The sequence below is a fragment of the Macrobrachium nipponense genome, chromosome 21 (genome assembly GCF_015104395.2).
Source record: "Macrobrachium nipponense isolate FS-2020 chromosome 21, ASM1510439v2, whole genome shotgun sequence".
Classification (NCBI taxonomy): Eukaryota; Metazoa; Arthropoda; class Malacostraca; order Decapoda; family Palaemonidae; genus Macrobrachium; species Macrobrachium nipponense.
This window is the reverse complement of record NC_087212.1, coordinates 2,825,489-2,838,429: the sequence shown is the minus strand read 5'-3', so window position 1 is coordinate 2,838,429 and position 12,941 is coordinate 2,825,489. Positions and strand designations below refer to the sequence as shown.

Here is a 12,941-nt window from a genome sequence, read left to right as displayed (position 1 = left end):
ACGCTGTTACAACTGGTTTGGCTTTATAGCGATATGCAAGGCCACTTTTAACACACCTATCGTCTGCATAGTGTGTGTGTGTGTGTGTGTGTATGTGTGTCTTGATGTCAGTATGTGTTCAGCTTCTTACCTTGATCTATATATTTATTTGTGTGTGTATATATATATATATATATATATATATATATATATATATATATATATATATATATGTATATATATATATAATATATATATATATATATAATTTATATAATAAAAGGAGCCTATGAAAACACCAAAATATAGAAAGTAAGTACTATATTTCAGAATTTCAGAGACTGCTGTCTCTCTCTCTCTTCAGGTAGGTAATTCATTGCCTACTAAAATGAGAGACAGCAGTCTCTTAAGTATAGTACTTACTTTCTATATTTTGGCGTTTTTAAGGGCTCCTTTTATTAGATGGAATTCTGTTGTAACAAAAACATTTTTTCCAGTCATATATCTATATCTATATATATATATATATATATATATATTATACAATATATATATTTATTTAATTTATTCTTTACACACACACACACAAATATGCCATAGTTTTCTGACATTTAAATATATGTTGAGAAACAAAAAGTCCATAATTTACTGACAAGTGTAAATTAAGTTCAAACGTATGTTGAATATTTTGAAGTTGCAATAGCTGATGAATATTCTGATATACTTTGTATATGATGATATTTAGGAATGGATCTTTCTATAATGAGAATGTTATAATTATGGTTTTAGTCTATTTTTACCATCGGTATATTTTAAGTATTATTATTCACTTCCTCTTTCACATCCACGGTGTATTTTTAATTACCAATTCGTATACCTTCTTGCAATGCATTTCTAATTATCAGCTACCATACCTCCTAATAAAAAAAATTTTTATCCCTCTCCGTGTCATGTATATATGTGGCAGTCATACCAGAGGAAATTACGCAAATCCTTCGCAGATCTGGTGTCATGGTCTTTTGCATGAACTAAAATAAGCGAGACCTCGAATTATTTTCGTTTTTGTCAAACGAGGAGGCAGATTGTATGTGTCATTCAAGTCATGGAAGCGTTGTTTCCCGTTCCTCTGCTATTGCTCTGGCTGAGGGAAAAACTGTGAATTGAAGGTTTGCTGGTAATTTGAAAAATATGCAAAAATTTAGATCATTTTCTGTTTTAAAGAAAAAGATATGAATTGAAGGATTGCTGGTATTTTGAAAATCGATGCAAAAGCTGTGATCATTTTCTGGTTTAAAGAAAAAATAGGAATCGAGGTATTCCTGGTAATTTGAAAACCGATGCTAAAACTGGTTATTTTCTGGTTTAAAGGAAATCATTTGAATTGAAGGATTGCTGGTATTTTAAAAATGGATGCAAAAGCTGTGATAATTTTATGGTTTAAAGAAAAAATTTAAATTGAGGTATTTCTGGTAATTTGAAAACAAACCGACGCTAAAACTGATCATTTTCTGGTTTAAAGAAAAAAATATGAATTGAAGGATTGCTGGTATTTTGAAAATTGATGCAAAAGCTGTGATCATTTTCTGGTTTAAAGAAAAAATATGAATCGAGGTATTCCTGGTAATTTGAAAACCGATGCTAAAACTGATTATTTTCTGGTTTAAAGGAAATAATTTTAATTGAAGGGTTGCTGGTATTTTGAAAATGGATGCAAAAGCTGTGATCATTTTCTGCTTTAAAGAAAAAATAAGAATAGAGGTATTCCTGGTAATATGAAAACCGATGCTTAAAACTGAATTCTTTTTCTGGTTTTAAAAGGAAATAAGTTTGTTGCCAATTGAAGGATTGCTGGTATTTTGTTTGAAAATCGCGTCGCCAAAGCTGTGAACATTTTCTTTTTTAAAGAAAAAATATGAATCTAGGTATTCCTGGTAATTTGAAAACCGATGCTAAAACTGATTATTTTCTGGTTTAAAAAAAATAATTTGAATTGAAGGATTGCTGGTATTTTGAAAATCGATGCAAAAGCTGTATTCATTTTCTGGTTTAAAGAAAAGATGTGAATCGAGGTATTCCTGGTAATTTGAAAACCGATGCTAAAACTGATTATTTTCTGGTTTAAAGGAAAATAGATATGAATTGAAGTGTTCTTGGGAATTTGAAAAAACGCTACAAAATTCTGATCACTTTCTGATTTAAAGAAAAAATATGAATTGAAGAATTACTGGTATTTTAAAAATTGATGCAAATACTTTGATAATTTTCTGGTTTAAGAAAATATATGAATTGAAGGATTGCTGGGAATTTAAAAATCGTTGTAAAAGCTGATATTAATGCGAATGTGAAAGCTAGAAGACAGCTGGAAAATTTAAGTTTAACAGGTGAAATGGGCTAATGAAACGCGGGCTTCAACACGTGAAATGAATATCCCAAGAGTAATGGAATTAGGTAATGAAAATTGGTAAGACAGAATGCAGCAATGTAATTGGGGATGAGTGATTAATTTAAGAGCATCTCAGTGAAATATGGACCTTAAGTAATGTGGTTTTATATCAGGATTGAGTGAAATTCATTAGCAGAGCATCGTAAGTTCAATATATACTGGCTCTAAATAAAAAATTTCAATATTCGTTTCCCAAACGACTTTTCGTGGTCTGTGGTCCAGTAATCCATTTCAGATAAGTTTAGATTCTGACTTTCAGCTTCTCGTATTAAAATAAAGATATGAAATAAATGCGCTATATTTTATTAGATATAATAGTTCTGTAATGTTTTATCATGCATATAATTTATGTTTTACATTTTCATTGTAATAAATAAGTAATAAGTATTCTATGCTAAAATTCCTGTATCGTTAACTCATCGCGAAACTCCTTTTTCAGACCTTAATAGGCTCTTCCTTAGACCTTTCCTAACCCCCCCCCCAACCCCCCCACCATAAACAACAACAGCAAAAGTAGTTTGCAGGCTTACTTCCCGGGTGAGCGAAAATAAATGAACAAAGAATATTCAGTCGGATATGTTGAAAAATACTATCTCTAGATTTGGCAAAAAAAGGACTAATAATTAAATAAATAAATAAATAAATAAATGAATAAAATAAAAATGAAAAAAAGAATACAGAACTCTGACCCGTGATCCTCTTTAACTTTTGCCTTGTGATTATCTCGAAATCGCAGACTTCAAACGTGTTTGATCATTATGATTTATTACAGGCAATTTGAAATGATTTCTTATAGAAAATTGTTATACGTTTTCATTATTCCTGATTGAGTCTTTTCCAGCATATATTTATTTTTGCATTACGTTACAAAGTTGTTGGTGTATGGAGAGCCTGTTATTCAAACCCCGGGTTGTGTAATATTAATTAAAACCAACTTTTTAAATTCCATGTGTCCTTTTTTTTTTTATTATTTTTTTCGTTTTATATTTTCTTTAAACATTCCTTTGGGTTTATGAGTTGAAGAAACCATTTTTTTTAAATAGCTTCATCGCGATGCATTTTATGGTTAAAAATTAAATTTGAAAAAATTAAAATACTTATCTTCTGGTTTACTACAAATTAGAAACCTGTTCGCTGGTTTATGATTCGTAGAAAGCGTGCCATCGGTTTTAAAAGATTTTTTTTCGCTTCATCTCTTGAGGTTTATCGCTCGGAAGAAACCGGTTTATAGGCTTTTGGTTTCTTACACAAGTCCAGTTCCTCACTATTTTCAGTCTGTGTGCATTCCACGGTACTTCAGGTAGTTACGAATATGTCTCTCAACTTCTGAAGAAATCCTTGACTAAATGAAACCGTATCAATATCAAGTTTACCTTTGAGATTTCTGAGACTTGTAATTGTATTTGTTTCACTGCAAATGATTCCGCTTGGTCAACCTTTTCATTAATATCTTTCACTTCATTCTTAACTTTTTATATTCACTATCATCCACATTTTCTCACTATTCGTTCGTGACTAATTTGGTGGTGGACGTCTTCTGGTGTCATCTATATATATTCATGGGTAAATAGATAATTCCAGTTTTCCAGGGTAGGCAGTTATTCTTCAGAACTTTTCCAGAAGATATCTTGTATCACCATCTTTTATATTCTGTCTTCTCGTGGTCAGGTGGGTAACGCGACCTCGTTCTGATGCTCTGGATGCAGGTTCGGATCCTGCCACTGAAGTCAGGATTGCTTCATGTTCTTCCATTTGGATCATAAGCTTTAGACTTTTTTTTTAGAATTCCTATATCACCATCTTCCATATTTCATCTCCTCGTGGTCAGGAGGGTAACGCGACCTCGTTCTGACACACTGGATGCGGGTTCGAATCCTGCTACAGACGTCAGGGTTACTTCATGTTTTTCCATTCGGATCATAGGCTTTTTCCATCTCAAAGTGATGCCAAATCCTTTTACTCTTAATTGACAGTCTGTAAAGCTACGTTCTTAATTTTAATCTTGTGGACGTTAACCATATTTAATGTTAATTATGCTTTGAATGAGCACCGCTGACCTGATGATGCCAGTTACCCAATTATAGTCAATAATAGAATTTTAGGTTGTCAGAAAATGCCGTCGTTACTCAAGGTTTTATTTTCAATAATGATAATATGAAGGACGATGTATTTATCATGTTTTTATCTATCTATATCCTTTTACTAAATGTATTTGCAACGCAAAGAGACGTACAAAGCTCGTGATATCTCGTCATTACTCGCGTATTGCATTACTTTTCAACAAGTTTTCCCATTAGCATCTAAATCACGCATAACAATTCTCTTCTAATATAGTCTCATTGACAAAAGCACCTCAGTAATTCCTGGAATCAATGACTGACGCGCAAATACAGGTTCCGTCTACAACACTTCGTTTAAAAAAGAAAAAAAAATAAAGTTACAAGAAGTGAATTGACGTTGAGTCATTAACGAAAGTCATCGAATTATGCCGTTCTTCCCCGTGGCAGGTGTTTAGACTTTATTAAGAATAATGGGCTGTATAATTTGGCTCTGCATTTCCGAGGCAGGTCAGCGGCAATAACAACAGCGTGGGAAGCGGCGTTTCAAACGCTTGGTCGTTCGAAGACCTGCTGGTATATCATTATGATGCTCCTGTGATCTGCCCTCGACGACCGTCGAAGGATATCATCTGAAAGGATGATTGTGAAAGGCAGTTGTTTTATTCCCCTTTACGCGATAAAAACTTAAATCTATCTTAGTTTAACCAGACCACTGAGCTGATGAACAGCTCTCCTACTAAGGCTGCCTCGAAGGTTTAATTTTTTTTTTTTACATGGCTAGGAACCAATTGGTTACCTAGCAATGGGACCTACTACTACAGCTTATTGTGGGATCCGAGAAATGAATTTGTAATCACCAGAAATAAATTGGTCTGATTCCACGTGGGCAGAGCGTGGTGCGAACTCGGGTTACCACATGGGAAGGCGAGCACGCAACGCCACTCTTCCAACGAGGAACTTGGTGGTAGGAGTGACTGACCGAGAAACTTAGGGTAGGAGGGATAGAAGAAGAGCTGAAACACCAGGTCCTTAATGTCCAGGAAGCCCAATCGTCTTTCGAAAATGGAGATTCAGGAATCCAGTGTGTGTAGGATAGGTAAGTCTACCTATATATAAAAGCTCCTATGTAAAGATATGAGCGTCAGATTTTAAGGATGTATTTTACTTACCGATTTATGAGATTTAGGCTGCTAAGCCAAACACTTGGGCACTTTCCGCTTGAGGCAGTGAAAAGTGGGTGTTAGAGAAGATGGACAGCAAGGTGGAGATACGCGAGATACGTGAAATAACGGAGATGTAGTACAATGAAATAAGGGTGAAACTAATGAGTGATAATTAGAGAGGTTGGATAAGAATGTGCAAGAGAAAAAAGCGGGAACGGAGGAAACACGCTTGAGTATTGCCTACAGTGCACCACGTGAGGTGCATTAACCCCTTGCGTGGGTTTTTTGCTTATAAAATTCATCCCTAATTCAAAGGTTTGCAACTGAACGTGCAAATGGATGCTGCAATATCTTTGGTAATACATCTGTTAGGCAGACAAACTACCAGTAATTATATATATATATATATATATATATATATAATATAATATATATATATATATGACTGGTAAGAGTTTTCTGTTACAACAGAATTCCATCTAATAAAAGGAGCCCATAAAAAACCCAAAATATAGAAAGTAAGTACCACAATATTTCAGAGACTGCTGTCTCTCTTCAGGTAGGAATGAAGTGAGAGACAGCACTCTCTGAAATATAGTACTTACTTTCTATAAGTTGCGTTTTATGAGCCCCTTTTATTATTATTATTATTATTAATTGTTCATCATTATATATATATATATATATATATATATATATCTATATATATATATATGTGTGTGTGTGTGTATATATATATTGTTAAAAAACCACAGTGACTGGGGAAAAGGCGAATTAGTCATGTTTCAGTAATATTTAGAAAAGTATAATAAGTATTGGTTTTCCATTTATCAAACTTAAACTTGTAAGATTATATTCACCATAAACAAATATGTTTAGTGAGAGAACTCACAACCATCAGCTTGTTTTTCCTCCATAACCGCCGGCTCTCAATTGCCTGATTAACGGGAGTGAATATAATGCGATATGATTAGTAGTAATGTAGGTGTGTTTACTTAGCAATCTTCGTAATTATTGACTAGCTTGATATAATATCTCTCTCGAGTTGATTGTAAGAGCATGTTGTTTTGGGTATTGTATGTTTTGATTAAATATTTTATATACATATAACTATATATATATATAATATATATATATATGTATAATATATATTTGATAATGCACAATACACGTGTTTTATATATATATATATATATATATATATATATATATATATATATATATATATATATATATATATATATATATATATTGATAAATATCTATCTAGATAGATCTATATAGATCTATATCTATATATGTGTGTAATAGTATATAGATCTATATATATATTTATATATATATATTATATATAGAAAATAATCTCTTTCTCTAATATATATTATATTATAATATATATATATATATATATATATATATTAATATAATATATTATAAATATTATATAGTCGTTCAGTGGAGAAATTATATACGAATCTTCAGAGGATGTCCATGATACTAGTTGTAAAAGGATGAAGTTTATTATAATGAAACGTTTCGCGCATGAAACATCTCTGCATCATCAGTCTGCAAAGAGCAATAAGACAAATAAATAACATATAAAGCCATAAAACACAAACAGAACTCACATGAATTAAAATAGTCTTAAAATTAACCAAAAAAATAAAAAAGAAAAGTACAAAGTAAAAACAGTAAAAAGAGAGAGAACACCCAAAACACTAACCGTCCATGAGGAGAGAAGATGGAATGACTGTCGTCAAAAGCAGGTGACGAAGTTAACTATGCAGGTATAGAGTGGCTGAAGAAGTATTAGTGTTTTGGGTGTTCTCTCTCTGTTTACTGTTTTTACTTTGTACTTTTCTTTTTTATTTTTTTGGTTAATTTTAAGACTATTTTAATTCATGTGAGTTCTGTTTGTGTTTTATGGCTTTATATGTTATTTATTTGTCTTATTGCTCTTTGCAGACTGATGATGCACAGATGTTTCATGTGCGAAACGTTTCATTATATTAAACTTCATCCTTTTACAACTAGTATCATGGACACCCTCTGAAGATTTATATATAGATATATATATATATATTATATATATATATATATATATATATATATATAATATATATATAATATGTGATATTTATCTATATATATATATATATATATATATATATATATATATATGAATATATATAGTATATATATATATTTAATATCTATATAAATATATATATATATATATAGTATATATATATATATATAATATATATATATATATATATATATACTATAGACAGATATATCTATCTATATATATATATATATATATATATATAAGATTATCTATATATATATATATATATATATATAATATATATTATTAATTATATATATATATATATATATATATATATATATAAATTTATATATATTATATTTATTAATTCACAATAAACCTTTTCCCCCATGAAGAGGGTGGCTTCAGATATTAGCCCGATTGCGACTAGCCACGGTCGTGTAACTACTATGTACGTATATTACTGCGTAGTGGATTTTCATACTTGGCCTACTGAATAATGGATGAACACCCTGGGCAAAAAACTTCCACGATATTAACACTGTCATGCACTAGCCTGTAATATAAGTTTTTCTCATGTTTGTACTCTTCCGCTTTCTAGATATTAAAGCCATATATCCATTATTTTCTAGGTTTAACTCTCCTTTTTCTCTTTATACGTTAGAATCATACATTCTGTAGTTCAACCTATCTTCCCTCTTTCCTCCCACATGACCAAACCATTCCAAAACACTGTGGTGCCTCTTTTCACCCTCAGTAGCCTTTTTGCCACTTCTTCTATAAAAGAATTTATCAAACATTGATCTTAGTACTCAAAGAGTATTCATGTATTTCACAGTCTTCTGGAAAACAGCGTTTTGATGATGTTTTCTAGCTGTACTTTAACTCAGTACAACTTATCTCTTTCTTATAAGGGAAAGAAAACAATTAATTATCGAAACAGACTTATAATGTATATTTGATCATAGGAAAAACTTTAATACTAATACTAATAAGCGTATTGTTCGTCGTTTAAACAGTATAAAAAAATATCTGTACTATATTACCACTAGAAATATGAGTTTGACCACCTTTACCTTTATAGAATATAGGAGAAAAGAAATGAAAAGATTTTTTAGAAGCAATTATCAGTAATTTCATGCGGGAGAATCATGGTATTAGACATTTGTGGGTATCTATTGAAATATCAATTCGAACAGTAAAAGTTTTATTTTTTTTTATTATATAATTAACAGTACAGGGGATCTGTCTTGAGTGTCCGTATGAAAATAGATCATCAGAATGCCAAAGCTTTGAGTGACTAGACACAAACATTTGTCATACCACCATTGCGTATTTTATAATGATATGATTCATAAAAGTAGGGAAGGAACGTAAGGGTAAGGTTCAGCAGTACAAAGTTGTCATGCCACAGAGTATCACATAGTAGTGAGCATTATCGAATGTGCTTCACCGTCAGTTATGGCAATCCATAGGTCTTGCTTGGGGATCGAGATACGAGACTTGGCACGGGTTGGATCGATTGACGAGACCCAGAGGCAGATAACTGAGAAGGAGAGCCAGGTGACCGGGACCCAGAACCTGAACTTGAAAATTGAGATCCAGACCCAATACCAGATACTTGAGATCCACGGCTGGAACCTGATGGCTGGATTCCAAAACCAGATCCAGAACCAGCAAACTGAGATCCTTCAAATGTACCGCGGTTTCCACTAGCAGCGGCAGCAGCATCCTCTAGAGCTGCCTTCTCAATCTGAGCAATAGCATGAGCTGGAAGAGGGGGAGCAGTTGGCAGGAGGTCAGATTCTACGCGGAAGCCGCCTTCATCAGCAACAAACTGGAAGTTAGCTGGAGTTCCATCTGGGAACGTGAATCTGAAATGGTAGACTTGTATGTGAATGCTGCAGTAAGTTATAAAGGTTGTATAGATTTTTCACTGATATCAAAGCTATTAAACAGAAATCCTATTTTGATATAGAGTACTGAGTTTTAATGGGTGTTTCTTGCATTAGAGTGTTAATATAACAAAACTCGAAAACTCGTTCTTTCTTCACTTACGACCAAGCCCCTTGCTGTGCCACAGATCCTGTTTCACCTTGTGGAAATCCCTGCTCTTGACGAAGAATGCCATCACCAGTCTCAAATCTGAAGCTGTAAACACCGTCACCATGAGGCCCGTCACGTTCATCCACAAGGATAGGGACTGCAGGTGCTGAAGGGCCATCGAATCCTCTAGAAGCTGCAGCTAAGTTTCCAACTAATGATCCCCTAGATCCGCCAGCACCCCCACTAGAAAACCCTCCTTGGCCACTAATAGGTGATCCAACAGAGCTTCCTCTAAGAGACCCTACTTTTGCACTAGTAGTTGAGCCACTAAAAGTTCCACTAGAAGTTCCCCCAAATCCACCAGGTGATAAGCTAACTGAGCTTCCTCCTAGAGAGCTTCCTAATCTAGCCGCAGTCGAACCACCAACACCTGTACTAACACCCCCATATTCTGCAGGAGAGGAACCACCAAATGCCACTCCTGAAGATCTTCCATTACTTCCACTTAAGGCTCCTCCAAAACCACCAGTAGATGATCCACCTAAATTTCCTCCAGATAGTCCACCAAATCCGCTTGTAGATGAACCACTAAGTGAATCTCTAGTACTTGTACTTGAAGGACTGCCAATGGCACCACTGGAAGAACCACCAAACTGTCCACTCAAGCCTCCAGAAATACCTAAAGATGAACCACTTAAGCCAGATCCAGATCCAGATCCAGAGGAGATGGTAAATTCACCGCCTGGTGAGCTACCAATAGAATCTCTGACATCTACAGTTGAAGAGATATCAAAGTCAGAACCTAAAGAACCTGAAGAGTCACCAGTGCCAAATCCAGAGGATCCTCCAAAAGAACTTACAGAAGATTCACCTAGTCCTGATGTAGAAGTTTGACCAAATCCAGATCCTGAGGAACCACCAAAACTTGTCCCAGGACCCGACGAAGCAGTAATTACAGTACTTGGAGTTGTGCCAAAACCAGATCCTGAGGAACTGCCAGGAGTAACGCTAATTCCACCAAGATTGGAGTCTAAAGAACTGCCATGTCCTGCTGCTGAAGAATCTCCTACCCCAGATCCAGTAATGCTGCCAAAACCTGATCCTAAAGAGCTTCCAAGGCCACCTGTACCAGTACTTGTAGATCCTGAGGAGCTTCCAAATCCACCAGTAGTTGCAGATCCAAAGGAGCTTCCAAATCCATCAGTACCTGTACCTGCAGATCCTGATGAGCTTCCAAACCCACCAATACCAGTATTTGCAGATCCTAGGGAGCTTCCAAATCCAGTTCCCAAACCAGAGGAACCACCAAAACTAGTTCCTGGCGAGGTTCCTGGAGAAATGGTACTTACAGTTGTACTGAAACCAGATCCCAAAGAACTGCCAAGGTCAGAAGTAGGTGTAACATTGATTCCACCAAGGTTGGAGTCTAGAGAACCGCCATGTCCTGAGGCTGAGGAACCTCCATAACCAGCACTTGAAGAACCTCCTGATCCAGATCCACTAGTGCTGCCAAAGCTTGATCCTAAAGAGCTTCCAAATCCATCAGTTCCTGTACCTGCAGATCCTGAAGAGCTTCCAAATCCACCAGTACTTTCAGATCCTAAAGAGCCTCCAAATCCACCAGTACCAGTACTTGCAGATCCTAAAGAGCTTCCAAATCCACCAGTACCTGTACCTGCAGATCCTAAAGAGCCTCCAAATCCACCAGTACCAGTACTTGCAGATCCTAAAGAGCTTCCAAATCCACCAGTACTTGCAGATTCCAAAGAGCCTCCAAACCAACCAGTAACAAAGTACTTGCAGATCTAAAGAGTTCAAAATCCACCAGTACCTGTACCTGCAGATCTAAAGAGCCTCCCAAATCCACCATACCTGTACCTGCAGACCTAAAGGTCCCCAAATTCCACCATTTAGTACTTGCAGATAAACCTAAAGAGCCTGCAAATCCAAAATTTACCGTACCTGGCAGATCCTAAAGAGCCTCCAAACCACCATACCGTTAAACCTTTGCCAGATCATAAAGAGCTTCCAAATCCAACCAGTAATTGCCGATCCTAAAGAGCCTTCCAAAATCCACCAGTACCAGTACCTTGCAAAGATCTAAGAGCTTCCAAACTCCACCAGTACCTGTACCTGCAGATCCTAAACAGGAGCCTCCAAATCCACAGTACCTGTACCTTGCAGATCCTAAAAGAGCCTCCAAAATTACCACCAATTACCAGTATTTGCAGATCCTAAGGAGCCTTCCAAAACACCAGAACCAGTATTTGCCAGGAATCCAAGGAGCCTTCCAAAATGATCATTCCTGTACCTGCAGATCCTAAAGAGCTTCCAAATCCACCAGTGCCAGTACTTGCAGATCCTAAAGAGCCTCCAAATCCACTAGAACCAGTACTTGAAGATCCTAGGGAGCTTCCAAATCCACTAGTATCAGTACTTGCAGATCCTAAAGAGCTTCCAAATCCACCAAAACTGGCTCCTGAGGGGGTTCCTGGTGAAATAGTACTTACAGTTGTACTGAAACCAGATCCTAGAGAACTGCCGAAGTCAGATCCAGGAGTAACACTAATTCCACCAAGAACAGAGTCTGAAGAACCACCAAGTCCTGCAGTTGAGGAACCTCCATAACCTGCAGTGGAAGAGTCTCCCACTAAAGATCCAGTAGTGCTGCCAAAACCTGATCCTAAAGAACTTCCAAATCCATCAGTTCCTGTACTTGCAGATCCTAAAGAGCTTCCAAATCCACCAGTTACCCTTTTGACCTGCAGATCCTTGAAGAGCCTCCAAAATCCAACCGAGAAACCAGTTACTTGCGAGTTCCCTAGGTAGCCTCCCAAATCCATCAGTACCCAGTAACTTGCCAGTATCCTAAAGAGCTTCCAAATCCACCAGTTACCATGGCCTGCCAGATCCTAAAAGAGACTCAAATCCAGCTCTGGACCCACAGATTCCTAAAGAGCTTCCAAATCCACACTAGTACCAGTACCTTGCAGACAAAGCAAAAAAATATGAGCCCTTCCAAATCCTATCTCAGGCTCCATACCGGTTAAAGAATCCTAAAAAGAGCTTCCAAATTCCCCACCAGTACCAAGTACTTGCCAAGATTACCTAAGGGAGCTTCCAAATCCATCAGCTCCTATAACTGTAGCATCCTAAAATAGCTTCCAAATACCACC

The 12,941-nt window shown here is 35.6% G+C and overlaps 1 protein-coding gene across 1 annotated transcript; it reads right to left on the bottom strand.

Moving 5' to 3' along the window:
* Positions 1-8,909: 8,909 nt before the first annotated feature.
* Positions 8,910-12,608, bottom strand: LOC135197646 (loricrin-like). Its single transcript, XM_064224664.1, has 3 exons — positions 12,077-12,608; positions 9,778-11,320; positions 8,910-9,593 (listed from the first exon to the last, which is right to left on the bottom strand). The coding sequence occupies exons 1-3, from the start codon at positions 12,606-12,608 to the stop codon at positions 9,179-9,181; spliced, it is 2,490 nt and encodes an 829-aa protein (XP_064080734.1). The 3' UTR covers positions 8,910-9,178.
* Positions 12,609-12,941: the final 333 nt, after the last annotated feature.